Source organism: Silurus aristotelis (genome assembly GCF_946808225.1).
Source record: "Silurus aristotelis genome assembly, chromosome: 14".
In the NCBI taxonomy this organism is placed as follows: Eukaryota; Metazoa; Chordata; class Actinopteri; order Siluriformes; family Siluridae; genus Silurus; species Silurus aristotelis.
In genome coordinates, this window is record NC_139587.1 from 8737189 (window position 1) to 8763377 (window position 26189).

General features: G+C 41.3%; 3 protein-coding genes across 6 annotated transcripts in view; all 3 read left to right on the forward strand.

The window, feature by feature from the left end:
• Nucleotides 1-672: 672 nt before the first annotated feature.
• On the forward strand, nucleotides 673-5219 carry cnga2a (cyclic nucleotide gated channel subunit alpha 2a; the record flags this gene model as incomplete). 2 transcript variants are annotated; one of them, XM_083560294.1, is made up of 6 exons in its annotated part: nucleotides 673-779; nucleotides 937-1047; nucleotides 1120-1290; nucleotides 2078-2188; nucleotides 2492-2598; nucleotides 3671-5219. In XM_083560294.1, 6 exons carry the CDS (start codon nucleotides 673-675, stop codon nucleotides 5116-5118), a joined length of 2055 nt encoding a protein of 684 aa, XP_083416420.1. In that variant the 3' UTR covers nucleotides 5119-5219. The 2 variants fall into 2 exon arrangements, with proteins under 2 accessions (XP_083416420.1, XP_083416421.1); XM_083560295.1 differs by having other exon boundaries at nucleotides 2081-2188.
• A 3745-nt stretch (nucleotides 5220-8964) lies between these two features.
• On the forward strand, nucleotides 8965-18570 carry nup62l (nucleoporin 62 like). Its single transcript, XM_083560335.1, has 13 exons — nucleotides 8965-9101; nucleotides 10408-10727; nucleotides 10801-11057; nucleotides 11983-12057; nucleotides 12165-12503; nucleotides 12622-12732; nucleotides 13074-13185; nucleotides 13287-13431; nucleotides 15285-15334; nucleotides 15459-15593; nucleotides 17464-17575; nucleotides 18211-18277; nucleotides 18387-18570. Exons 2-13 carry the CDS (start codon nucleotides 10435-10437, stop codon nucleotides 18476-18478), a joined length of 1788 nt encoding a protein of 595 aa, XP_083416461.1. The 5' UTR covers nucleotides 8965-9101; nucleotides 10408-10434; the 3' UTR covers nucleotides 18479-18570.
• Nucleotides 18571-18641: 71 nt separating this feature from the next.
• The window catches only part of atrx (ATRX chromatin remodeler), a 42811-nt gene continuing 35263 nt past the window's right edge, over nucleotides 18642-26189 (forward strand). For 2 of the 3 annotated variants that reach the window (XM_083560160.1, XM_083560161.1), the window contains exons 1-8: nucleotides 18642-19099; nucleotides 24092-24192; nucleotides 24298-24347; nucleotides 24821-24867; nucleotides 25035-25159; nucleotides 25245-25364; nucleotides 25469-25590; nucleotides 25678-25745. In XM_083560160.1, coding sequence (XP_083416286.1) covers nucleotides 19080-19099; nucleotides 24092-24192; nucleotides 24298-24347; nucleotides 24821-24867; nucleotides 25035-25159; nucleotides 25245-25364; nucleotides 25469-25590; nucleotides 25678-25745 — 653 coding nt within the window. In that variant the 5' untranslated portion in view covers nucleotides 18642-19079. Of the gene's footprint in view, nucleotides 19885-24091; nucleotides 24193-24297; nucleotides 24348-24820; nucleotides 24868-25034; nucleotides 25160-25244; nucleotides 25365-25468; nucleotides 25591-25677; nucleotides 25746-26189 lie in introns of all 3 variants that reach the window. The other variant, XM_083560162.1, reaches the window with a different exon arrangement.

Here is a 26189-nt window from a genome sequence, read left to right on the forward strand (position 1 = left end):
ATGATTACTGTCAGTAAAATCATTAAAGCATTAGTGAGCCATCAGTGTCATATAAAGAGCATCCATAAAGTTTTCACAGCGTTTTAGTTTTTCCACATTTCATGTTACAGCCTTATTCCAAAATGGATTAAATTCATTATTTAAAATACTAAAATACTACAAACAAAACCCCCATGATGACAACATGAAAGAAGTTTGTTTGAATACTATCCGGACGCACTGTAGGTGTATTGTAGCGTTCAGTAGGTTGATGGTTGTTGGAAAAAAGGTTGCCCTGAACCTGCTGGTTCTGGTGCGAATGTTCCTATAGGAGTTTATAAAGTTTGTGGCTGGGATGTGAAGAGTCCCTGATGATGTGTGCAGTTCAGCTTCAGCCTGTACATTCTAAAAAGCTCTGTAAACATATGGCGTACAAGCGTTGGAGTGGAAGATCTTGAGTGTTCTACTATAGAGCTCTGACCTCAATCCTAATGAATGCCTTTGGGATCAATCTGAACGCTGACTACACCCCAGGCCTCTTCACCCTACAACAGTACCTGACTTTACCAACACACTTGTGGATGAATGTTTACAAACATTTGTCCATATAGTGTGTTATTCATTCCTATTCGTCCAATCATGCCAAATGAATTCATAGTCATGTTAAACTACGCCGTTTGTTGTTGTTCCAGTATGACAGGCCAAGTGCTCGAGGAGAGCGCAGATTTGAAATCCCACAGGCTCTCGGTGAAGACCTCGATGGAGGATGATTCAGAGAGAGCAGACAGCACACTAAGTCGGTGAGAATCCAAATGGTGTATTTAAACAAATGTCCAGGTGACTGGACTTGTGTTGCATTCGAGCCGAATTCCAAGTGCCATCCATTTCTACTGAATATTATTACTGCTGCGCTACTTAAACGGATGCGTCTGACTACATCGGGTGTGTGTGTTCAAGCGGCCATTCGATATGTGATGACACGTCCTCGGAGTTACAGAGGATGGCCACGTTGGAGCCTTGTGGCCCAAACTCTCAGAATTCCTTCCGGGGAAGAGGAGCACTGTCGAGGTGAGAGCCTAGTGTTTGTGTGTTTATATATATATATATTGTGTGTTAAACTGAAATGCCTTTATATTCCAGGTTGGTGAGTATGGTGGTGACGCTCCGAGAATGGGCCCATAAGAGCCTTCAGGAAGAGCAAGAAAGGCCAGATTCTTTTCTGGAGCGTTTCCGAGGGCCTGAGCTTCGCATTACGCACAGCCGCATCAGCACCAATCAACCTGATCCGCAGGACACTGGCGCCAAAACCAAGTGAGACACCGAGCTCGACGTCACATCTTTCTTTAAGGCTTCGATAAAATACTGTACATAAACACAAGGTGGTATCGAAAAGTTTTGAGACTAGCTCTGTTTACACGAATAGTACTTTATTTATCTACGTTTACACACCATCACCTTAAAATAGTCCCCTTTTATAGCAATGCAGCGCACCCAGCATTCCGGCATGTGTCAAACTCCTACAACTATTCACGATGGATCCCCGCAATGGTGTCAAAATGACAACCTTTGAGTCGGATCTTCATCTTCGGGACGTCCACAGGAGCCAAAGCTGGCGAGTAGGGTGGGTTTGGGAATTGAGATCATGTTGACACGATGCGCATGTGGCCAGAATAGCGGAAGTGAAGACTTATGAAGGTCGGTGTCCCTTATGACTGTGCGTGCAACCTTGTGCTGCCATCTGTTGGTGTGTTACAAAACTAATTTCCAAACTTTTTGATACCATCTCGTACTATATAAGTACACACTTACAGCCACTTTAATAGACACCCTTGTACTCCTGTAGCCAATCATGCAGCAGCAGAGCAAATACAATCATACAAAGATTCAGATAACGTTCAAATCAAACATCAGATCTCTGAGACAAACCATAGAATGCATGTTAAGACCAGACTGGCTAGACTGAGTATTACTTATTAGCGCTTAAAGAGAGCCGAAAAACATAGAACAGAGCTGCTCTTTGTAATTGATAACTGGGTAGATTTCTGAAGCACATTAACAATGGGGAAAAACATTTATCGGCATCTTGGGAATTTGTCAGCAGGAAAAAGGCGGACGTGTTCATTATTGCACCAGCAGACGACATGTACTACCACTGGCTGTTTATCATCGCCACAGCTGTACTCTACAACTGGTGCCTCCTGGTGGCAAGGTAAAGTGCACCATCCCCATCTATACACTTTTATTCTTATCACAGCTGCAGGAATAATAAGGGCTTTAATCCAGAGACAGCTTGCTGATGGCACGGCTCTTTGCCAAGCTCTGTGCAGGTCTCTAAAGCTTACCCGGCTATGTTTTCCTTCACAAAATAACAACCGGCTTATTAATGGAAAATCTAATGAAGTCTAATTCAGGCTCTTGTTCTATTGATGATTTTATGGAAATGAATGCATAAGTGCAAAAGAGGCATTTCCCCCACGGGCTCACAATTTAGCTTTTCATATTTTAAACGCAGGGCCTGCTTTGATGAACTTCAAACCAACAACTACATTTTGTGGCTGGTTTTGGATTACCTCTCTGATCTGGTCTACATACTGGACACCTGTGTGAGGCTGAGAACAGGTCAGGAGCATTGGGAAGCAATCAAATGTCTGCAAAAGAATCTGTGTTGTGGGTGGTGGGAGGCTTTTAACACCCTGGAGATTCATTTTCAGTGATACCACAGCGAATTGGCAAAATTGTTTTTATAGTTTATATTAGGTAATAAACAACACTCCCAAAAAATGTTATGCTGTGAAATGGCAACAAAATGACCTTCACTTTTTCTTTATTCTGTCTCACAAAGTTAACTAGACTAAAAAATTCTTCTTCATGCTTCTCATTTTAGCAACCATCTACAAAGACAAACCTTAAAACTTTAATGCAGTGTTCCACAAACTTATTTTTGTGATGCCCAGTGATGTGCACAGACATTTTGAGGGACAGGGGTTCAAGTGGAAAAAAGTTATAAAAATATATATTAACATATAGTAATATATGCAAATGAGTTATTTAAATAACTAAACACCTGGTTTGCATATCAATGTTTCGATTCTGATGACGTTATAAATTTTACTGTATTCAGCTGTCATTTCTCCATTAATTATGCCAATGATATATCGCCTACGCTAACTTATTACATGGTAGCTCGTGAGTGATGGATGTTAGCTAGACAAAAATTTACTATATTTACCTTTTGCCTTTTGGATAATTAGCTGTAAATTCGAGGCAAAGGTTGCTTTGTTCAGAGGGCCATGACCGTAGTTTGGGGACCCCGACTTTAATGTTTTAGGTAAATCAAAACCGCCATATTCCTGGCAGTTACAAAGTATTGACACTGGAGACTCCTTATTAAAATGCTAAAACCATTTTTCTGACACCATATTAATAAATGTGGAGCATTTGCCACCCCTGTGTAAATAGTTACTATAGAAACGGTACTAAGAAATAAACAACCGCATTTATATAACTCTTACTCTTGGGATTTTTGTCAGAACTGTAATAAAAAATTAATTGTCTGACCACTCAGAATCGACCATTCAGCATGGCTGTGGTATGAGTTTAAGCATCATGGAAACGCTTCACCTCTTTTACTTGTGAGATGTTTTTTCCTGCCAACTGACCCCCACTTACATGCATGACTGCCACACTGCAGGTTTCCTGGAGCAGGGCCTTCTGGTGAAGGACCTCAAAAAGCTAAGAGAGCGTTACATGAACACTCTCCAGTTTAAGCTCGACATCTTGTCCATCCTGCCCACAGATTTGGCTTATATTGCCACTGGAATCCATGTGCCTGAGCTACGCTTCAATCGCCTGATGCGCTTTTCTCGCATGTTTGAGTTCTTTGACCGCACTGAGACCCGCACCAGCTGCCCAAACACGTTTCGCATTAGCAACCTGGTGCTCTACATCTTGGTCATCATCCACTGGAATGCCTGCATCTACTTCGCCATCTCCAAGTCTCTCGGCTTCGGGTCAGACCAGTGGGTTTATCCTAACATCTCACATCCTGAGTTTGGCACCCTGACCAGAGGTTACATCTACTGCCTCTACTGGTCCACTCTGACACTCACCACCATTGGAGAAATGCCAGCACCGGAACGTGATGAGGAATATGTTTTTGTGATCTTTGATTTCCTAGTGGGTGTTCTCATCTTTGCCACCATTGTAGGCAATGTAGGAGCTATGATTTCTAATATGAATGCCACACGTGCTGAGTTCCAAGCTCGAATCGATGCCATCAAACACTATATGAAGTTCCGCAAGGTTAGCAAAGAGCTGGAGGCTCGGGTCATTAAATGGTTCGATTACCTCTGGACCAACAAGAAGACAATCGATGAGCAAGAAGTGCTCAAAAACCTTCCGAACAAACTCCGGGCTGAGATCGCCATTAATGTGCATCTGGAAACGCTGAAGAAGGTGCGCATCTTTCAGGACTGTGAAGCAGGCCTGCTAGTGGAGCTTGTCCTAAAGCTACGCCCTCAGGTCTTTAGTCCCGGCGACTATGTTTGTCGAAAGGGTGATATTGGTAAGGAGATGTACATCATCAAAGAAGGTCGTTTGGCAGTGGTAGCTGATGACGGGGTGACCCAGTTTGCCCTCTTGACTTCTGGCAGCTGCTTCGGTGAGATCAGCATTCTCAACATTAAGGGGAGCAAAATGGGGAACCGTCGCACAGCCAACATCCGCAGCATCGGCTACTCGGACCTCTTCTGTCTCTCCAAGGGTGACTTGATGGAAGCTGTGATGGAATACCCCGATGCCAAGAACGTGCTGGAGGAGAGGGGCCGCGAGATCCTTCGGAAGGAAGGCCTGCTGGAGGAGCTGGGACTTGGGGGGCTTACAAGTGAACAGATAGAGGAGAAAGTGGAGCAGCTTGAGGCATCGTTGGACACGCTGCAGACCCGTTTCGCCCGGCTGCTGGCGGAGTACACAACCACTCAGCAGAGGCTCAAACAGAGGCTCACTGCCGTGGAGTGCAGGCTGCAGTGCTCAGGCAGTGGATATCTGTCTGATGGGAAAGAGAGCCCTACCGATGGTGACGGCACTCACAGTGAGGTGAACATTCAGCTGGGAACACAACTGTTCACACAAAATTGTTAGTATGTAAATTTGCTAATAGGTTCCTTTTTTTAGTTCTTATATATTTTTTCTGTTTATCTGTATACATATTTCCTTCTATATAATTTCCATTTTACTGATGCTTTGATAGATTTTTTGTATTCATTCATGAAACAATCCTTTGAATTGATGCTTTATCATCCCTGGGATGCCTCTTTGGGCAAAATTACTTTAGCAGTGCCATTTGTTTAAAATGTTCTATTGGAATCCATTTATGCTGGATGGAAAAGTGAGTGATGCATAAATGTAGCCGAGTGTATTGAAGGAGTGACGTTGAATAAATGGAGATGAATCTTCTTAATGTGGCAGAGACAGTAGGCACAAATTCCTCATTCATGAAGCCTGTGCTAGAACCCTTACTGATGGTAAAGCGCTGGCACTGAAATGTCGCCTTATAGTAAAGCTAATTACATTAACAGCTGTTTATTTTTTCAATGTAAAATAACTAATTTACACTTGGCAGTATTCGCTGTAGATTGTGGAGCCACGCCACCATTACAAGTCTCTGTGAATTACAGAAACCACAGAAGTCTAATTTCTTTTTTTAAATAACAATTTCCTGACAAATGAACAAACTGATGAACAGCAGTAATGACATCACTTATATCAGATCAATTAATAAAAAATCCACAGACGAATAAATTAACATACATTGTGTGCACAAATCATTCAAAAGAGAGGTTTAAGGATTTACAGTAGTTTACAGGGGTTTTGGGGGCTTGGAATTTCTTGTTCCTGCTAATGTGTGCATGTAGTTTCTATTTTATTTTCATTTTAAAATCAGGTTTTTTCCCTCAATGTCCTGTGCCTGACAGAATTCTGGAAACACCGAGTGATTTTATGGTTTTTGAGGGACACATGCATGTTCCTTTAGTTTATGTGCTACAAACTAGATAAATTAACAGTATGAACATTTACTTCAACCAAACATATATATATATATATATAAATGTGCAGATGTTGATTTCATTTTCATTGAAATATATACAGAATATCCCCATGAATAACAGCTGGACATCTGGACAGTTTGTTTCTCCAAACATTCAGTTGAAATACTTTACCATGCCTCTTGTAAAACTTACCAAATGTGTTCTTTGCTAGTTGAAGATTTCTGACATTACATTTTTACATTTTAGCAGACACCCTTATCCAGAGCAACTTACAGCTAAGAAGTTGAGGATTAATGGCCTTGCTTAAGGGATTTAAACCTATGACCTTCTGATCCAGAGTCCAATGCCTTAACCACTGAGCTACAACCTTCCCTTCCACAACTTTTCGTTCATCCCAGAGCAGTTCAACAGGATTTAGGTACGATGACTGGGCAGGCCATTCAATGATAGAGAACACCCCAGCTGACTGTTTGTTTGCTAAATAACAGAGCTTGAAGGTATGTTTTGGTATGTTTAGGGTCATTGTCTAGTTGTACGGTGAAGTTGCTTCCAGTTAGCTGCAGTCCAGACAGAATTGCATGGTGTTGAAATATAGAATGGTAGCCATGTTGTTTCAGTATTCCTTTCACCTGGAATAAGTTTCCAACATTCCCTGCTCCAAAACAACTTCAAAACCATTAAAGTTCCACTTCATTCAGCCTGGTAACATCATCCTGGGTTCTGTTGTTCAGAAGTTTTTCTGTTAGAGCCAAAAATGTCACATTTGGACTCCTTTTAAGTCCACAGAAATTTCTTTCTTTCTAATTGTTGCATGTATTTACCTTTTTTTCCTAGTTTATTGCATAAAAACAAAAAGGAACATGCATGCGTCCCAAAAACGGTAAGACTAGGTGTTTCTAAACATTTGACACATTTTAAAATCATCAGCAAAATACAAAACATTTTCTTTGAGTTGCATTTCAAAATTTGTATAAAAAAAAATAATCACGTCACAATTTAAGTCCAAGTCTTTCCAAGATTTTGCGAACGCCTGTTTGCAGAATAAATCCTGTGTACAGTTTGAAAGGTTTTCTGCCTCACTGTGTTACACAAAAGCACCTGAAGAGTTTAAAATGTGCTTTCCAGTCTTTATCCTGCAATTGTGATCATTTCCGGAAAACCTACTGGAACTGGAGAAATTCCTGGGTGTTTACCTGGTGGAGAACTTCGCCTAAACACCAACTTTATAATAAAGAAAGCCTCAGTGTTGTCGGAACTTTTTGAGAAAACTGAGGAAGGCTCAGCTCCAACCATACATCCTCACAATGCATTACAGCATCCTGAGCAGCTGCATTACTGCCTGGTTTGGAAATTGCACCATCTTGGATCGCAGAACTGTACAGCAGGTAGAGAGGATGACTGAGAAGATCATCGGGCAACCAGCATTGTGGCTGATCACAAAAAACCCCTCAAACACGTTCTTCACGTCCAGAATGTGTTTCTTTCCACAAGCCACTGACACTCACACACACACACACACACACACACACACACACACACACACACACACACACACACACACACACACACACACACACACACACACACACACAAAAGAACAAACTTATTAACTGTTTGCACAAAATTGCTGCTCAAACAATTTCATGTACAATATTTATGATTATATGCACTAAGTCAAGTCTTCTGTACTGTACTGTAGTGTCCCTGTGTCTCAGTGTTTCATGTTCGCTTTTTTTTTCTTCTTTACTAAATGTCACACATGTGCACTTCGTGTCGTGCCTCAGATAGTTTTGTGGAGTTCGGTGTCTTGTGTTACTTTTTTATTTTTATTTTATGTTGTCTTATGTAACACCTCAAATTTAGCAAATTGTGCCAAGATAAAAATAATTACAATTTCTTTCCATGCTCGATTTTCACCCCCCAACTTAAGACTGAAAGTGACCTAGATTTGGTTTTACACCAACATACATTTCTAAGAACTGAATAAGCTCTGATGGAGTGAGCAGTGGTGGACAGTAAGTGAAGAGAAGTGAGGAAGGTGAGATTGAGATGTTTTGGACATGTGCAGAGGAGAGACATGGGGTATGTCGGAGGGAGAATGCTGAGGATGGAGACACCAGGAAGCAGGAAGACGAAGGAGGAGGTTCATGGATGTGGTGAGGGAAGACATGCGGGGTATTTGGTGTGAAAGAGGCAGATGTAGAGGACAGGGGCGTATGGAGACAGATGATCCGCTGTGGCGACCCCTAATGGGTGAAGCCGGAAGAAGACGTATATAAATATTTATAATACTTAAATAGGAATGTCAATCGGAACTACATGACTCACTCAGTCAAAGCACTCAGCATAGGTCTAAATGAAGTTTCGAGTGCATCATGACTGAAAGAAGAAGAAGCATAATCTGGAGTTATTTCACTCCAGTTAACTATGATGGAGCTTCATGTGACGTCAAAACACAATACGCCACTGTGGCAATACCACAAATATGTCAAAGCATCTAAAAGTAAAACACCCAATAGAGCACGACTGAGTACAGCTGAGGAAAGACAGAGAAGGTAAAACTGAAACGACGCCATCTTCTGGCTTGATTCAGAGATCTATATACTTTATACCATACAGATTGTTTCAGATATGAAGATATTACACTGCATACGAATATAAATATTTCAACTGGACATTTTATTTAGCAGTACAATTTTATTAAAACATTGAATACATATTTTATAGAAGTATCGCTATCGAAAAAAATATATATATTGGTATCGTCCATCCCTTATGTCCTGCAAATGAACCTGCCTGATCAGAATCGTGCGTTCACCACTCCCGTGTTATCAATAAAAACCAATATATCAGATACAGTATTAAAAACCCTGGTCGCCATCCACAGACAAAATGCATCACATACACGTTCACACTACTAAAGCGCACCGGCATCGTGTTTTTAAACAGGAGTTATCAGGCATCGGGGTCCTTTGTTGTAAACCTCGGGGTCCTTTGCTAACAGCCGACGCGTGAATATGACGTGTGTTTTCCGCGCTCTGCTCGTATCGGGAATGGCAGCGCATTTCATTTGAGGTAACTTCAGTGACTTGTGTTTTTTTTCTTTTTTCTTTTTTATATTATCATGCTTTATTTGATGTATAAGATATATTTTAACGTGGAGAATAAATGTCTGGAGAGGATTTGCAACGCTTAGCATTAGGTTTAAACAGTATAAACGTGATTAGCTGTGATGCTAATTTTGAGTTGAGTTCATGCAGTTTGAACGAGCTCGAGTCATCATGGCGGGTTTCTATACTCTCTATTAGACACACTAAGATCTTACTCTATATAAACACTTTACTAGCGAACTAACTAACTTACCTCTACACTCGTTAATGTAATAGAATTAATCATCATCGGTGTAGTTATTGGTTATAACACACACACACACACACACACACACACACACACACTTTATTTAGTAGTGTGTATGAATAAAGAGAACATCCTTCCCTCAAGATCTACTCTTATCTAGATTCATTAGATTAGATTCAACTTTATTGTCATTGTGCAATGTACACGTACAGAGCTAATTAAATGTACGTATAACATATATATATATATATACACACACATACACACAGGGATGAGGGTGAATAATGTACAGAAGGTGCAGTAGGTAACAATATATGTTTGTGTGTATGCGTGTGTATATGTATGTGTATATATATTTTTTTATACATGTACAATATATAGGTCGATATATAGATAGATAGATTGATGGATACAACTTTGTCATTGCATAGTATAAATACACATAAGTACCAGAAATAGCAAGTAGCATTGGTCAAACCGTGAAGGAGCGACTGTTTACTACAGCTGCTATAATGCAAGTGATAACAGACACTAAAGTCACACTACACTGTTTACTCCTTTGACTACCATCCAACGCATGTGAACGGGACCTGCGCAAGCTCGGTGCGACAACATTTTAAATAGCAAGTTTGTTGAAGTCTATCCTATAAAAATCGACAAATAGAGTAAGTGATTATAGTGATGTGTTGCAGCTTTCAAATAATAGAAAATCTGAATTTAAAAAAAGCTGTCTGGATTGTGTCACTGCATACACAAACAAATATAATAGTTTTACATGGTCCTATTCGTTGGCCGTATATTAATATATTGTATATTGATAAGTAAAAAAAAAAATTTCTACTGGCAGGTTGTTGTCATAAAGACACTTAATAAATCACTTTGTTCTTGTGGATAATTTTTCCATGATTGTGCATTCTGTGGTATTTTAGTCCTTATTTGATGCTCAGGAACGATTTGCCTCCGTAGAGCTCCGTGCTGAATAGAATCCCATGCTTGATGAGTTGCTTTTGATATTTGATTTCAGTGTTAAAGGGTATTTTGAGTGGAAAGCATGTCGTTCAGCTTCGGACAACCTCCCGGTGGGGGCGGGTTTAGCTTCGGCACCCCTAAAACCACGGCGTCGACCGGCGCGGTCCCCGGCTTCTCGTTGCCGACGAACGCTCCCCCTTCAGGAGGATTCAGTTTCGGAGCAGTGCCTCAGCAGCAGGCTCAGGTCCCGGCAACGACTTCTCAAATTGCTGGACTCCTGGCACAGACCACCACGAGCACTGGAGCCCCACAGGGCGGATTCAGCTTCGGTGCGGCCGCACAGAGCAGCACTCCTGGTGGAGGATTTTCTTTCGGGTGAGTCTTCCAGAAATGTAGAAGTGAACTTGTAGGCATTCATGAGAAATCTAATCTTTATTGGTTCTTCCAGAGGTGCTCCAAAACTGAGTCTCGGCTTGACTCCAGCTTCTCAGCCGGCCACGACAGCAGCGACTCTGGGAGGCCTGTTGAATTCCTCCAACTCGTCCAGTGGCACAGGCTTTACATTCGGAGCACTTGCGACTCAGACTGCAGCTTCAACCCAGCAGCCCACAGGAGGCTTTAGCTTTCCCGGGGCAAAGGTTCAGGCTCCTGCAGCAACTACAGCACAAAGCACTCCTTCCTTCTCACTGGGGGGGCAAAGCACAGGTAAGCTGCGGCTTTTAGTTTTAATTAGATTGAGTTTGTTTAGATCGTGTTTTCTAGTTTAGTTTGAGCATAAATGATTCAAATGTTGTACAGAACAAAAAGTAGCAGCTACACTGAGCGCTCATCACAAGTATGCATTTCTCTCTCTATTTATCTGTTCTGTCCATTGGGAACAATGAAAGCACAAGGTTTGAAGAAAAGAATTCATTAGTCTTTATACTTGCGGATGTCTAAAAGCGTACGTTGCCATAGCAACTCAGTCTGTCAAGTCAAATTTATTTCTATAGCGCGTTTTACAAGAGACATTGTCTCAAAGCAGCTTTACAGAATTTAACAGTCTGGTTTACAGTTAGCTTAGTTTGACAGTTTATCGAAATCAGTCAGGCTTCTCAGGGTTCGTAGCGAACCCTCCATCGCTTTCAAAATGGAAATAATTCGCCCAGTTAAGGCGTCATTGATCTGAGCAACTTCAGCTTACACCCCCCCCTAAATGACTTGTTCAGATTTTTTTTTATACCATTCATTCACCCTGGATCCAGGGCTTATCCAGAGCATACTGGGTGTGAGGCAGGACTGAATCCTGCAACTGGTCCAGTTTGTCCTGGTCCCGCTCATTCACACTCGTTAGTGTGGCCAATCCTTTTTCTGGCATTTTTGTTCAGTAGAGTAATCACATGAGTGTGTTTTTTTTTTTTTTTTTTTTTTTATAGATTTTTTTCTTTTCTATGAAGCCAAATTGATTCTATGAATAATGATTGAAATATTATTCATTCAAATAAACTGGTTTAAAATCAGATATTGGTCCAAATATAGGAATAAAAAAAAAAAAAGAAGCCTGAGGAATCTGAAGTGGAATAAACGTGTCTGTAGAGTAGCTTTATTTTAATGGTCCTTATAAAATCCAATCATTTACTGTTTCTTGAAGGTCTCACTCTGGGCAGTGCTGTTGCAACCCTTGCAGCTCCCTCGACCGGGATTAACTTTGGGATCAAGCCTGCAGGTCTGGGCACAGTTTACAATTTCCTTCAGCACCTCTGTGACAAAACACTGTAAAAGATAAAGAAAGAAACGTTTAGAAGTTTTTGAAATTTGTACTTGTTCTTCCAGCCACGCCGACTCCTGCCAGTACTGCTGCTGCTTCTGCCCAGGCTGCCCAGGCTGCCCAGGCTCTCCAGGCTGCCCAGGCTTCCCAGGCCCTCCAGGCTGCCCAGGCTTCCCAGGCCCTCCAGGCTGCCCAGGCTTCCCAGGCCCTCCAGGCTGCCCAGGCTTCCCAGGCCCTCCAGGCTGCCCAGGCTTCCCAGGCCCTCCAGGTTGCCCAGGCTTCCCAGGCCCTCCAGGCTGCCCAGGCTGCCCAGGTTTCCCAGGCTGCCCAGGTTTCTCAGGCTGCCCCTGTATCCTCACTGTTTGCCATTGCTGTCCCCCCCACTTCAGCTCCAAGCTTCAGCTGTAAGTGTGTGATGCTCATAAAGAACAAAGTTCATTAAACCCAAGACCACAAACTTTTTTATAAATCCTTTAAAAAATATATATATATAAATTAATTACTTTTAAAATGTTCTACTAGTGGGAGGTTTAATAAGCACAGCAGCCCCAGCAGCATCTTCAGCTACAGCCTCCACCGGCTTGATGCTCAAACCACTTGGAGCCGCCATCACCAACACCACCGGCACTACAGGTAACATTCATCATAAAGCAGCATTTCTGCACAGACCATCTGGTTCCAAGGTTGCCAGATTTCTCTATTCGACCCGTCCAGTTAAACAGATTGACGATCATTTGCAATTTAAAGCCAACCAGAGCTGTACCGTGTTCTTGCACTCGACCACTATAATGTAATGTAATGCGAAAGTAACGCAGAGAGAAACGTTACAGACTCGCCACGCCCATCCTCCATCATCCCTTCTTCAGTTTGTGCCGTATGATGGGTATTATCTAAATTACACGGTTTTATTCCTGACCACTAACAGATTATACAGTAAATAAAGCGCTCAAATAAAAATAATTTATTTGTTTTAGCTGCTGCTGTTTCTTCAGCGGGCACCACAAGCTTTTCACTGGGGCTAAGACCCGCCGTCTCTGCTGCACCGCCCATTTCTACAGTCGTGTCCACCGCAGCAGTTATCGCCAGGTGTGGTACATAACGTAACATGCAGTAATTACTGAAAGATTACAGCATTTTTCATTCTGTTTTCATTTGTTTTGTTTACGTTTGACAACTTCTTTTGTTAGTGCTGCACCAGTGATGTCATATGCTCAGCTGGAGTCCTTGATCAATAAGTGGAGTTCAGAGCTGGAGGACCAGGAGAGACACTTCCTACAGCAGGCCACTCAGGTCAACGCCTGGGACCGCATGCTGGTGGAGAACGGAGAGAAGGTAGCTGACCATTTTATGTAGGAGCAATACATCGATATGAGATTGCAAATATGTCAAAACACACTTTTTTCACACGGAATTAAATACTTGCCGACGCTGCTCACCAAAAGTTCATCGAAAACCAGTATCATTAAGTATAATTATAAGCTTGACCTAAAAACTGAGCACCAAAATAAAACCATATTTATAGAATGTATTTGAACAAAAAAAGGGAATCGGCTTTTATGTTTTGAACCTCTTCTTTGTATAGCTCAAATATTCAAGAAAATCGCATTTTGAGACTAACGAATGTAAAATGGGGATTATATAGAAAAAAAGATTTCTCAATTTGTTTATATTTTTAAAATAATCTATTTCCTTGTTTTGAAATGACTGGTGTTTCGTTTAGAGGTGGTGTTTAAGCCCGCTTGGGATCATGGATCATGTTGGATAGCTAACGGAGTCGGTGTAGTTAGATCTCCCAGTAAAAGTAAATCCGAATGAAAGACAACCGTATTCACCATATTGCCCCGAGCTTTCTTGTGACCATTTACTCATTCTAAGGCCTTTATCTCGAGCAGAATTTTGTCCAGGACCCGGTTTGGAATTTGCACTTTTCCTAGTCAAATATTTCTCTGTTGCCATCGCTGGCTATCTGTTTTTGTGCATTCTATTGTCCTAAATAAACAAGGTTATTATTGAGCTACCTACTGCCACCCATATTTTCATAGCACTCAACGATAATTTATTCCAGTAAATTATTTCTAGTAATTAAATAAAATTGGTTTTGGAGCAATATAATAAGTGTAAATCGGATAATCTCCCAAAGCACACCTGACAATCTCCCAGTACAGTGGATCAAAAATAAAATACATGGCTGGTTCAACAGCCCTTCCTTATCCAGAGCACCTTAGAGTCTATATCAAAACCACATCCCCATGGTAGTTCACACACATCAGAGACCTAACAAAAGATTTACAAAAAATAAAAAGAGGCACCAACCCGTTATCTCCTTCAAATCTAAATAATCGTTTGCTTACAACAAAAACAGTGAGCCGGTCTTTCAGGGCAAAGTAAACAAGCCTCAGCTGATGAAGGATTGAGCGCATGAAAGGATATTTCGTCTCTACATTTTATGTGCTGTTACACTGCTTAATATTTTTATTGGCATCAAAATGTCAAAATAAATACCCCCCCCCCCCTTCTTTTAGCCCTTCGTTAATCCGTATTTTAACTCATTAAACAGATGTAATGGTTAGAGTAAAATACCAAATATATGCCAAAAGTATTGGAACACCAGCCATATGCACCTTTTCCAGCCATATTTGGTTTCTGCCCAAAACTGTTACACACAAAGTTGTAGGTACACAATTGTAGATGATCTCTTTGAATACGGTAGCATTTTATATTTTCGCTTTATTTAAACTACTAGACTCAAACCTGTTTCAGCATGACAAAGCTCCTGTGCATAAAGCCAGCTCCATAAAGATATAATTTACATGGGTTGGAGTGGAACACCTTTTTGGGATGAATTTAGAACGCTGACTGCACCCCAGGCCTCCTCTTCTACATAACAATACTTGATTACTAACATAGTTGTGGGCTGAACGAGCACAAGTCTTCACAAGCGCACTTCAAAAGTTAGTGGAGCACCTTCTCAGAAGGGTTTAGGTTATATAACAGCAAATGGGTACTGAATGTGCGATGGGATGTTCAAAACAGTACATCTTGCGGTCAGGTGTCCACAACTTGTTCTTATAGTCTCCATCTTAGATAGTCTGTCAAAGAACTTTATTAAAGATGTACCGTGTCTTGATTGGAGCATTTGAAGGTATGAAATTATGTTTTGTCTTGTTCTGTTTGTCTGTTTTCAGATTACATCCCTTCATAAGGACATGGAGAAGGTTAAACTGGACCAAAGGAGGTAAGAGTGGCCGAGCTAGCATATGCAATGTTTTTTTTTTTTTTTTTTCTTTTTTTTAAAGACATTGATGTCTAAAGTTTTTTTTTTTTTTTTGCTGTCATTTTTTTCGTTGTTCTACTCTCAGGCTGGATCAGGAATTAGACTTTATTCTGTCCCAGCAAAAGGAGCTGGAGGATCTTCTTATTCCCTTGGAGGAGTCGGTAAAGGAGCAAAGTGGGACCATCTATATGCAGAATGCCGATGAGGAGCGAGAGAGAACGTAAACATATCCCTCACTTACAAATGCGAAAGAAATTGTGTCTCCGTGTGTGTGTGTGTGTGTGTGTGTGTGTGTGTGTGTGTGTGATTATATTTAGTATCACAAAAGTGAGTGCACCCCTCACATTCCAGAAACCATTTTAGTATAAATTCTCAAGGGACAACACTATAGAAATGAAACTTGGACATATTTTAGACTAGTCAATATGCAGCTTGTGTAGCAGTACAGATGTACTGTCCTCTGAAAATATTTACAGCCATTATTGTACATAACAGGCAACAAAAGTGAGTACACCCTAAATGATAACAGCTGTACGTTGTGTAACTATGCAAAGCCACATGTCCTATTCATTCATGTTTTTTGTCTGCTTGACAGGACCATACAAATGTGTGTATCTTGTATTAGAGCAGTTAAAATTTGGTGCTTTCAGTACAATTCTCTCATACTGACCACTAGATGTTCATCATCCCACCTCATGGCAAAGAACTCTAAGGATTTAGAATTAGATTGTTGCTCTTAACAAAGATGCCGAGGCAATGAGATCAGAAACACCCTGAAACTGAGTTACAGTACAGTGGCCAGGGTCATGCAGAGGTTTTCCAAGACGGGTTCCACTCGGAACAGACCTCGCAAGGGTCCATCAAAGAAGTTGAGTCCTCGTGCTGTGCATCAGGTGCAGAAACCGGTTTTAAAAAACAGACTAATGAGTGCTGCAGCATTGTTTTAGAGGTTGCAGAAGGTCAGTTTGTCAGTGCTTAGACAATACGCTGCACACTGCAACAAGTTGGTTTTTAATGACCCTCCTCCCAGAAGGAGGCCTCTTCTGAAGCGGTCTCACAAGAAAGCACACAAACAGATTGCTGAAGACACCCTGTCTTAGAGCATGAATTACTGGAACCATGTCCTGTGGTCTGTTGAGACTAAGATAAACTCGTTTGGCTCAGATGGTGTCCAGCATATGTGGTGACACCCTGGTGAGGAGCAACAAGAAAATTGTCTTGCCTACAGTCAAGCATGGTGGTGGTAGAATCATGGTCTGGGGCTGCATAAGTGCTTCGTTGAGGGGAAACATGGATTCCAACATGTACTGTGACAGTCTAAAGCAGAACATGACGCCCTCCCTTCAGAAACTGGGCTGATTGGCAGATTTCCAACATAATAACGACACAAACACACCGCCAAGATGACAACAACCATGCTGAGGAAGCTGAAGGTGATTGAATGGGCATCATTTTGCGCACCAGTGGGGCATCCTCATGCGGAAGGTGGAGAAGCACCATGTCTCAAACATCCAGCAGCTCCGTGATGTCATTATGGAGGAATGGAAGAGGATCCCAGCAACAACCTGTGCAGCTCTGGTGAATCCCATGCCCAGGAGGATTAAGGCAGTGCTGGATAACAGTAGTGCTCACACAAAATATTGACACTTTTGGACAGTTTTGACATGTTCACTTAGGGTGTACTCACTTTTTTTGCCAGTTATTTAGAGAACAATAACTGTATGTTGAGTTATTTTTTAGAATACAGTAAATGTATACTGTGATACAAGCTGCAATTTCTCTAGTATTGTCCCTTGAAAAGATAAACTAAGCCTACAGAATATACCTATGTAGATATTCTCTTTGCTGTAGCAAAGAAGTGTGGAGAGGGTCATTACTGCACATAGTATTCTGCTTAAATTCTAGTAGATCAGTGCTGATAAACATTATATTATTGCAACCGTCTAATTTTAGCCATCCAAATATATTGTTTATAATCGGATAAGGCTGAAATCTGTTAATAATGAGCTTCTTAGTTTGTGTAGGTTTGTGTAGGTTGTGCAGCTTTAAAGAAAACAACCAACCAAATAAAAAAATCTTATCTTTTGCAGGTACAAGTTGGCAGAAAATGTCGATGCTCAGTTGAAGAGAATGTCCCAAGATCTGAAGGAGATCATCGAGCACCTCAACACATCCAACGGTCTGGCCGACACAAGCGACCCGGTATGTATCTCGCCCTCATTCTGTACTTTCACACGTTATTTCTAAAAACGACGTTTAGACTGGAAATGATCACTACAGGAGTTCATTTGTTTAAGAGGCAGTGGATCCTTTTAAACACGAGGTTATTGCATAAAGGCTTTCATTTAATGTAACAATGCTGAACCCCAGACCAAGCACCAGGGGAAGGTGTCTCTAGGGTTTGCTGTGTGCCCAATTTGCTTATTTATAGGTTTAAGTCTCTTCTTCCCTTCTTTTGTCCATAATGGATGTTCTGCAACTTGTTCAATATAGAAAATTATATGCCTTTTATTATTTATTATTTTTTTAATTGTGCAGCAAGATTCCTACACACTGTATACATGTACTAATTTATGTTCACAGCAGTAAAAGAACTGACTTGTGAAGTGAACAACATTTTAGATTTTTTTTTCACAATCTCACCTGGAGTCAAGAGGTGACTTTCTCAATATTGACTTTCTGTTTATATTGAGGTACATGCATTGCTACAATGATGAATCCTTAGATGAAAAAATTAAATCTAATGTAAAAGTTGCATTGCTGTCAGGCTTTAATTTTATTCTACAAAATGCTCATACTTTAAAAAAATTTTTTTTTTTCTTATCGTACCATTCCAGCTCCAGCAGATCTGCAAAATCCTCAACGCTCATATGGACTCTCTGCAGTGGGTCGAGCAAAACTCTGGTCAGTATCTCGCTAGCTCGATTCCATGCCATCCCGAGTGAGCTTTAATTAAATGCTAAGCTATGAAAAGGTTAGTTTGGTGTCCCTAATGACTATTTTCATTATGCAGTTCTGCTTCAGAGGCGTGTGGAGGAGGTGTCCAAGCTGTGCGAGAGCCGCAGTAAGGAGCAGGAGAAGAGCTTTCGTTTGAGTTTTCAGTGATGGAAATAGAAAAACGTTTTTGTAAATGAAGAAAAAAAAAAAATCATAGTTTTGCTGATTCTGTTCTAATAAAACTTATCCTTTTTACTGTCCATTCATTTTTCTTTGAATAGTTATAAACTTTTGTATTGATTATTGCCATTTTCTCTCAATAAATAGACTGTCAGCTAAAGAGAAACCAACCAGGCAACATGAAACGATGAGTGCAGAATTTTATAGAGTTGCCATGATGAATAAATTTTCAAAATGTAGTGCACAAATACAAGTGATTCCTTTGCAATCGGTGTAAGTTGAGTGTTTTAGTGTAGATCGTGTTTCACTCGCTTAAACACGCGCTTTCGATGCCACTGTTTTGTGGCTCAGAGACGCTTAACCCACGTTGCGTCGTTAATATTCTTCGGCCAATCAGATTCACTTCCTGGTTTGTGCCGTTTCAGCCAATCAGCGCGCTTCTTTCTGTCGGAAAACATGGCGCCTTGCTTTGTTTGATTTCACTCGGTAGCTTCGGCTGTTCTTCCTTCTCCCGCTTTACAGCCAAAACGAGCAGAATATCGCTTTGCATGGAGCTGCCAAGATCTTCTGTGGTTCCCGTTCTAAGGAAATGAGCAACGAAAACGGCAGGTATGTGCTCAGGTCGAGCTGTTTTCCGGTCCTGCCTTCTGCTAGCGGCTTCCAATAGATGACTAGATGACGGTCTGATGGGAAACCGGTGCAGTCCTGCAGGCCCAACACGCACACACTCCGGCGTGTGTAGAAGTGTTTAACACGCCGCTTTTACACACGTTCTATGGTTCAAAAAGCGTTTTTGGTGGGGTGATTAAGACAAGTGTGTTTTAATGTCTGTTTTCTGAATTGGACACTGGAGCAAAAACACGACTCAAATCAGGGTTTTTCTTCTTTCTGTTTATAGCTGCAGCTTTTTGGTTTTCGACAAACAAAACGAGGAGGGAGAACGATTTATTTTTGGGAAACGCTGAATCATGAATTGAAGGTGTCTAATAACGTGGGTAATTAAAGGAGCCGGTGAAGCTGCTGCATGTCCGTGTAGGATAATATATACAGCCGTACTAATCATAACATCAGGCGGATGCTGGCGAGCAAACACACATTATAATGACAGATTTTTCGCTTTGCAAACTCGCTCTTTCACTTGGTTAAACAAGCCGCTGTGAGTGGCCGGCAGGCTGATTTAGCGCAGCCTGCGCCATTTTAGCGCGCCAGAGTCATCCGGCAAGATGGCGCTCTTGCTTTGTTTCCTTCAGCTCGCCAGGGAACATCAGCGTTAGTCTCGTGTAATAGGGAGGGGAAAAAATACACCTCAAAGCCACTGCGTGCGGATCCCGGAGGGAATATTTGAACGTTTGTCTCGTGTGAGGAGAGCGACAGCAGCGGTGGGAGATCTGCAGGTGTGTGTGTGTGTGTGTCTACATGCAGCCTCGGCTTGGTTCCCTACGCAACTTCTGCGATCGCATCACATACTAAGAGTTATAATCCGGGATTTTATTAGTTGCCCGTCCTGATCGTGTGAATGCGGCGGGAGCAGCACGGTGTTAGCGGTGTCACGTGCAGGAGAAACTCCGATGGATACTTGAACCGGGTTTTTAGCTCCGGTATATGAAAAAAAAAAAAAAATCAAAGGCCTTTTTTTATGCATTCGCTTTACACTGGATTTGCTGTCACTTTCTTTTTTTTTCTCCTCCATCATCCTCCTTTAGCCTCTATATGCTGTTGATCTGCACATGTTACATGTTATGGTGTGTGTGTGTGTGTGATCTCATGTTCTGATCATCTACACACATTGATCCTTTTCCGACTGCCATCAATGACTTAGCCGGTTAGCTAACATTAGCTTTCCTTTTTCTTCTCCTCGTAGGAATTGTGCTTAAATTCTTCGGTAATTTGGCTGAACTCTCTCTTTTTTTTTATTAAATAAAAACAATTCCATAACTGCTTTTTTTTATTTATGTATGTATATATATAAAACTCAGCCGGCTCTTTCATTCACTACCTAGCTGTCTACATGATTACCCCGTGTTCCATTTACGCTCCTGCTAGAAGGGGTAGTGCCCTAAGTAGGGCGTCAAATCCATGTTCCGTTTTCAAACTAAGGGTGCATAGGAAGGCATTAAGCCCTTATTTGGGACCGAACCCGAGTTCAGTCAGGCTGCCTGCTTACCTGCCTGGGTAACGGCGTTCGCTAGTTTTGTGCTAATAACACAATTTCAAACACATTTTCCCCCCAAGATGTTAATTAAAAATAAACACGTTTTTAAAGCGATATTTTTTTTTCAATAAAAAAACCCACCCGAGTTTTTGACTGCTGTTTTATAGTTTCATTTTCTCTATTTGTTGTACCTTAAACTATTAGCTAATAATTAAATTAATTTTTATTTGTATAGCGCTTTTAACAATGAACACTGTCTCAAAGCAGCTTTACACCAATAATGTGGTGATAAAAATGAGCTCTTTATAAGTGTAAGTTTGCCCCTGATGACGTCAGAGGCGACTGTGGCAAAGAAAAACTCCCCGAGATCTCATAAGGAAGAAACCTTGAGAGAAACCAGACTCAAGAGGAAACCCATCCTCATCTGAGTGGCACCGGATGTCCATTTAATACAGATAAACGATGTTGCGGTGTGCAGTGATGGTGATCAGATGCAAACTGTAGTCCTGAGTCCGTGTAGCAGATTGGTAGAATAGAATAGCCTTTATTTGTCACATATACATTACAGCACAGTGAAATGTTGTTCTTCGCATACCCCAGCTTGCTTGGAAGCTGGGGTCAGAGCGCAGGGTCAGCCATGATACAGCGCCTCTGGAGCACACAGAGGGTTAAGGGCCTTGCTCAAGGGCCCAAGAGTGGCAGCTTGGCGATACCGGGGCTTGAACCCCCGACCTTCCGATCAGTAATCCAGTGCCTAGACTGGAGCCACCACTCCCCCTATACTCCCCCTGTTGACATTAACTACAGTCCAAATCCTCAGCGTTCCTGTTCTTACTTCAGAATAATGAATATGTTTATAATACCTGCTTATTCCTGTCAGCTGGAGCCGGACATTGTGGCACGAGTTGATGACGACATTTTTACACAATATATAACAATTACTAGTTCTTCCAAAACTTGGATTCATTTTGAATGTTGTAAAAAAAAAAAAAAGAAAGTTTTGGCCTATAATTAATATAAATGGTACGGTAAATACTGAAGTTGTTAAGGTTTTTGTTTGGAGTGACGAGGGTGACAAGGTGAGGGAGGCGAGATTGAGATGGTTTGGACATGTGCAGAGGAGGGACATGAGTTATATTGGTAGAAGAATGCTGAGGATGGGGCCTACCAGGAGGGAGGAAAAGTGGAAGGCCAAGGAGGAGGTTCATGGATGTGGTGAGGGAAGACATGCAGGTAGTTGGTGTGAAAGAGGCAGATGAAGAGGACAGGGGGGGTATGGAGACGGATGATCCGCTGTGGTGACCCCTAATGGGAGCAGCCGAAAGAAGTACGGTAAATTCTTTCAGGAATGCGTTTTCCATGGGCAGTTTTTGCATTAAGGCGTCAATGTGAGAACAGTTGAGAACTTCAACAATGATGGAACTATACTGAATGAACATTCGGTGTTGGACGGATGGAGAGAGATTTATTAATCCCAAAGTGAAATAAGCATGGGTTTACTTTTGAGTCTGGTTTCTCTGAAGGTTTCCTGCTCTTACTCACTGAGAGTTTTTCATTGCCTCCTGTCACCACTGGCTTTCTCATTAGGCACAAACTTATGTTTGACAGATTAATAAGTTTCAAGTTACATTCATAATCTCTTTAATTCTGCAAAGCTGCTTTCGGGGGAAACAGTCGTTGTTAAATGCGCTCTATAAATGGAATTTATTATATGAAATCCACTTGATCGTGTTGTGTTTTTTAAAAAATTTGTATAAATTTTTTTTAACTCGAGATAATCAGCGTTTCACCCTGTACACTGGATAACGTTTTTCTTCCAATCTTGCAGGAAATGTTGATCTGTAAAAGGAAGTGTGTCTTGTTAGTGATCGAGCACATCCTGGATTATAACCCTGAAATGCACTATATGGACGGAAGTGTTGCGACACCTGACTTTCAGCCGTATGGTCAAAAAAAATGAAAGTAGACCTTTGAATTCTAAAGTTTGATGTATCAGGACATGACCATCTGGTCCTTAGTAGGTCTTTTGATTAGGTAAATACAACCTCAGGTGATCACCCCCCCCCCCCAAAAAAAAAAAAAAAAACTACTGTTATTGTATATATATATATATATATATATATATATATATATATATATATATATATATATATATATATTTTAAGTAGTTTAATTAAATGTTAATTTATTGTTAATTAAATTTCAATATTAATTGATCATCAGAAAGTGTGACCACCTCGCTAACAGCCCACTGTTTTAGCAGTTTGCTGTTCTGGAGCTTTCAGGTGTGTGCTAACATACACCAAGAAGGAAAGAGCTCAGCAATGATCCTAGAGAGTTGTTGCTGTCTGTAAATATGAAAAGGGTTATAAGGCCATTTCCAATTAAAATTCCATCATTCTACAGCGATTAGGATTATTCACACCCATTCAAGGCGGTTGGTAATTTTACCAGTGACCATCCCAGCAAATTCACCTCTATGTAATACCGTGCAATGCTAAGAGCGATTGCCAGTTTCATCTCGTACTTTACACGCTTCAGTCAGCACGTTAAACGCGCACGGTCACGACAGTACAATTAGAAAAATACAAGTTTGGCGGAGGAGGGGGGGGTGATTTGGGTGCGTTTTGCAGCCATTGAATAGACCACGAACAAGTCTGTATACCGACGTATTCTAGAGTCGAATATCAGGCCGTCGTTTTGGCCGAATTGGGTCATGTAACAGGACCATGAGCACAATTGCAACAGCAAATCCACAAACAGAATGGCTGGAAAAAAAAAAAAAAAAGAACAGAATCAAGTTGTTCTAATGGCCCGGCCAAAGTCCTGACCTCCGGCTGTGCATAAACAAATGCCTGCAAACTTCAATGAACTAAAGAGATATTGGAAAGAAAATAGGGCCAAGATTCCTCCACAGTGATTTAAGAGACGAACAGTCATACCGAACATAATTACCTATTGCTAACATGATCTACTTATTGCCCTCCCCCAACAAACTGTTAGTGTCAGAGGCACACGTTTTGTACAGGACGTCTTTGGATGTAGTAGAATTGAATGTTCTTTTCACTTGAACTATGAGACCCAAATCCTGCAGCACGACAAAGCCGAGCTCCACGAAGATCTAGTTTAGATGAGTTGGAGGGGAAGATCTGTGTCCAATGTGAAATGTAATGGGTTCAAAAAGCACGTTAGACCTTTATGGTCAGGTCTCTACAAACCTTTGTCCATGTTGTGCTTTTCTGTTCAGTCTATTGAGTGTGTTTTGAAGCCAGGCACTTATTTGGCTGAATTAGATTAGAAATACTTTTGCTCCTTTTCCAGTATTCCACCTCCTTTTTACGGCTCTCGGCATTGTCGACTCGTTATTCACTTCGTCAGCGCGATAAACAAAGCCGTTTTGAATGTTCATGTGTTTAAAACGAGGCATTATTGTTTTTGTAATCTTTTAGATCTACCAAGCTTTCTGCACTGGTGACAAAACTTCATGAATTCTTGGATCATTCGTCAGAGGAAGAAACTGCTGCATCTGAAGTTAATGAAATCTCCAGTGGTAAGAGTTCTCGAGGACTATACGCACATTACCTCCGAACTAGAAAAAGCGCTTCCATGGCTTGAATTTTTCCCCCATGTTCATTTTTGTCTTATTCTCTTTTAGGTAAAATGGCCTCCAGTGATTCAAACATTAATGAAGAAATAATGGAAAAGGTAACATCTCACTGTGCCATATTTCTTTCTGTTCTGCTGGATAATAATGCCTTTGTGTGACGATCAGTAAAAATTACAGATTTTTATTCTTCTTAAAAAAAAAAGCGTATATTTTAAAAGTAAAAACGGCGAATTATTTTTAAGCGGCTTTTGCACAGGACCCATTACAACACAACATGTCTTTGATAAAAAAAAAAACTAAACTAACAACGAATTGTTTAGAATTGTCCAATTCGCTATGGCATTTGTGTGTCTAACATCAAATTAAAATCCGACCGTCACTGTGTGAGGAAATGACACGTCTACTTCTACGCTGTGTATCGCTTACGCAGGGCAAGAAAATACACATTTCCACATTTCTTTTGATCTGAATATAAATTTTTATTTGCAAGGTAACAATTTGAAAGGATTTAAAGGTTATCTTGATCAATCACTTGACTGGTTATTAAAATGTATTTGGAAATGTTTTGCAGCCCGGATGTTCCACTGAAGTCCCAAAGGCCACGCCACGCTCAAAAAGGTAATCATTTTTTTATGATAATAATGAATAAATTTCATTACACCCAAATATGGAGGTTGAACGTTGGTGTATAAACGTAAAATTCGAACGAGCCAGATAAATACGTTGTATTATGTTCTGCCTTGCACAAATCAATTCAGTTTCTCCTTTCCCTCTGCTAATTTCAGAAAACCCGCGGTCGTAACGAAGCACACGGCTGTAAACGAGCCCGCGTCTGCAGACGAATGTGAGCTCAACAGCGCGGCCATTAATACTCAGGATGCCACGGTGGAAATGGAAGAGATACCCGAAGGTTTGCGCACATACGCGGGGGTCTGACTGATGCGTGGGCTGCCGTAGCTATGCACGGTTGTTCATTTTGCCTGTTTTGTGTGCAGACGTAGTTATCGTGAAGCCAGAACCTGTCAACAATGAAGGAAAAGACGAATTCAAAGGCCCAGAGTTTCGTAACAAAGGGGGCAGCAAAGTCAAGGAAGAGAGTCAAAGGAGGCGTCCCGGTGAGATTCTGTTCCGAAGATGGTCGTGTTTGTTTCTGCGTTCCCCCTCGTTTATTTTTATTTTTGCCTCATTTGTTTTTTTTTTTTTTTTGTCTTTTTCCCAGATGAGCACCTTGAAGAGATCAGATGCTCAAGAGTTAATTGCACTGCATGCGGGCAGCAAGTCAATCATTTCCAGAGGGACTCTGTGTATCAGCATCCAATACTCAAAGTTCTTCTCTGCAAAGTAAATATAACCGCTTACTCCACGCATCAGCATGGCGGCGACGTGCACCACCAGCGCTCGTGACTAACACTTTGGTTTCCTCCCTAGTCCTGTTTCAAGTATTACATGAGCGACGACATCAGTAAGGATGAAGACGGCATGGACGAACAGTGCAGGTCAGTCTGCACAACATGAAGAGTTTGGGGCAAATGGTCACGCCGATGAGGCTCGAGTGCGCACATCTGGTAGTTCTGCAGTAGTTAAGAAGCACTAGTGTGTCCATTTAGCGAAGCGGAGCTGAGCCGCATAGACGCCGTATTTAGATTTCCTCCGTGTCAAATCATGCGCAAGTTTCATATGTTCTTCCGTCTTTTTTGGATTTCTCCCTCTGTGTAAAATTCAGCACGCCGGATTTTTTGCCGAATGTCACCCCCCAATTTTGGTTTTCTCCAGGTTTTTTTTGGTGGATAGGCTGTATTAGGCTGCTCACTCGTGTCTGTCTTTGCTTCGGATAAGTTTGCTAATCTGCTCAGTCTTCAAGCTAGCATTACTGAGAGCGTGGAAGTAAACACATGTAAATGAGAGAACGCACGACTCTGGAGTTTGGCACATACACTGGT

Excerpts from the sequence above, each read along its gene's own strand:
- nup62l (XM_083560335.1), top strand. The coding sequence starts at position 10,435 with ATGTCGTTCAGCTTCGGACAACCTCCCGGTGGGGGCGGGTTTAGCTTC. Across the intron at positions 15,594-17,463 it reads GATGAGGAGCGAGAGAGAAC|GTACAAGTTGGCAGAAAATG; the intron begins GTAAACATATCC and ends TATCTTTTGCAG. Across the intron at positions 18,278-18,386 it reads GTGGGTCGAGCAAAACTCTG|TTCTGCTTCAGAGGCGTGTG; the intron begins GTCAGTATCTCG and ends TTCATTATGCAG.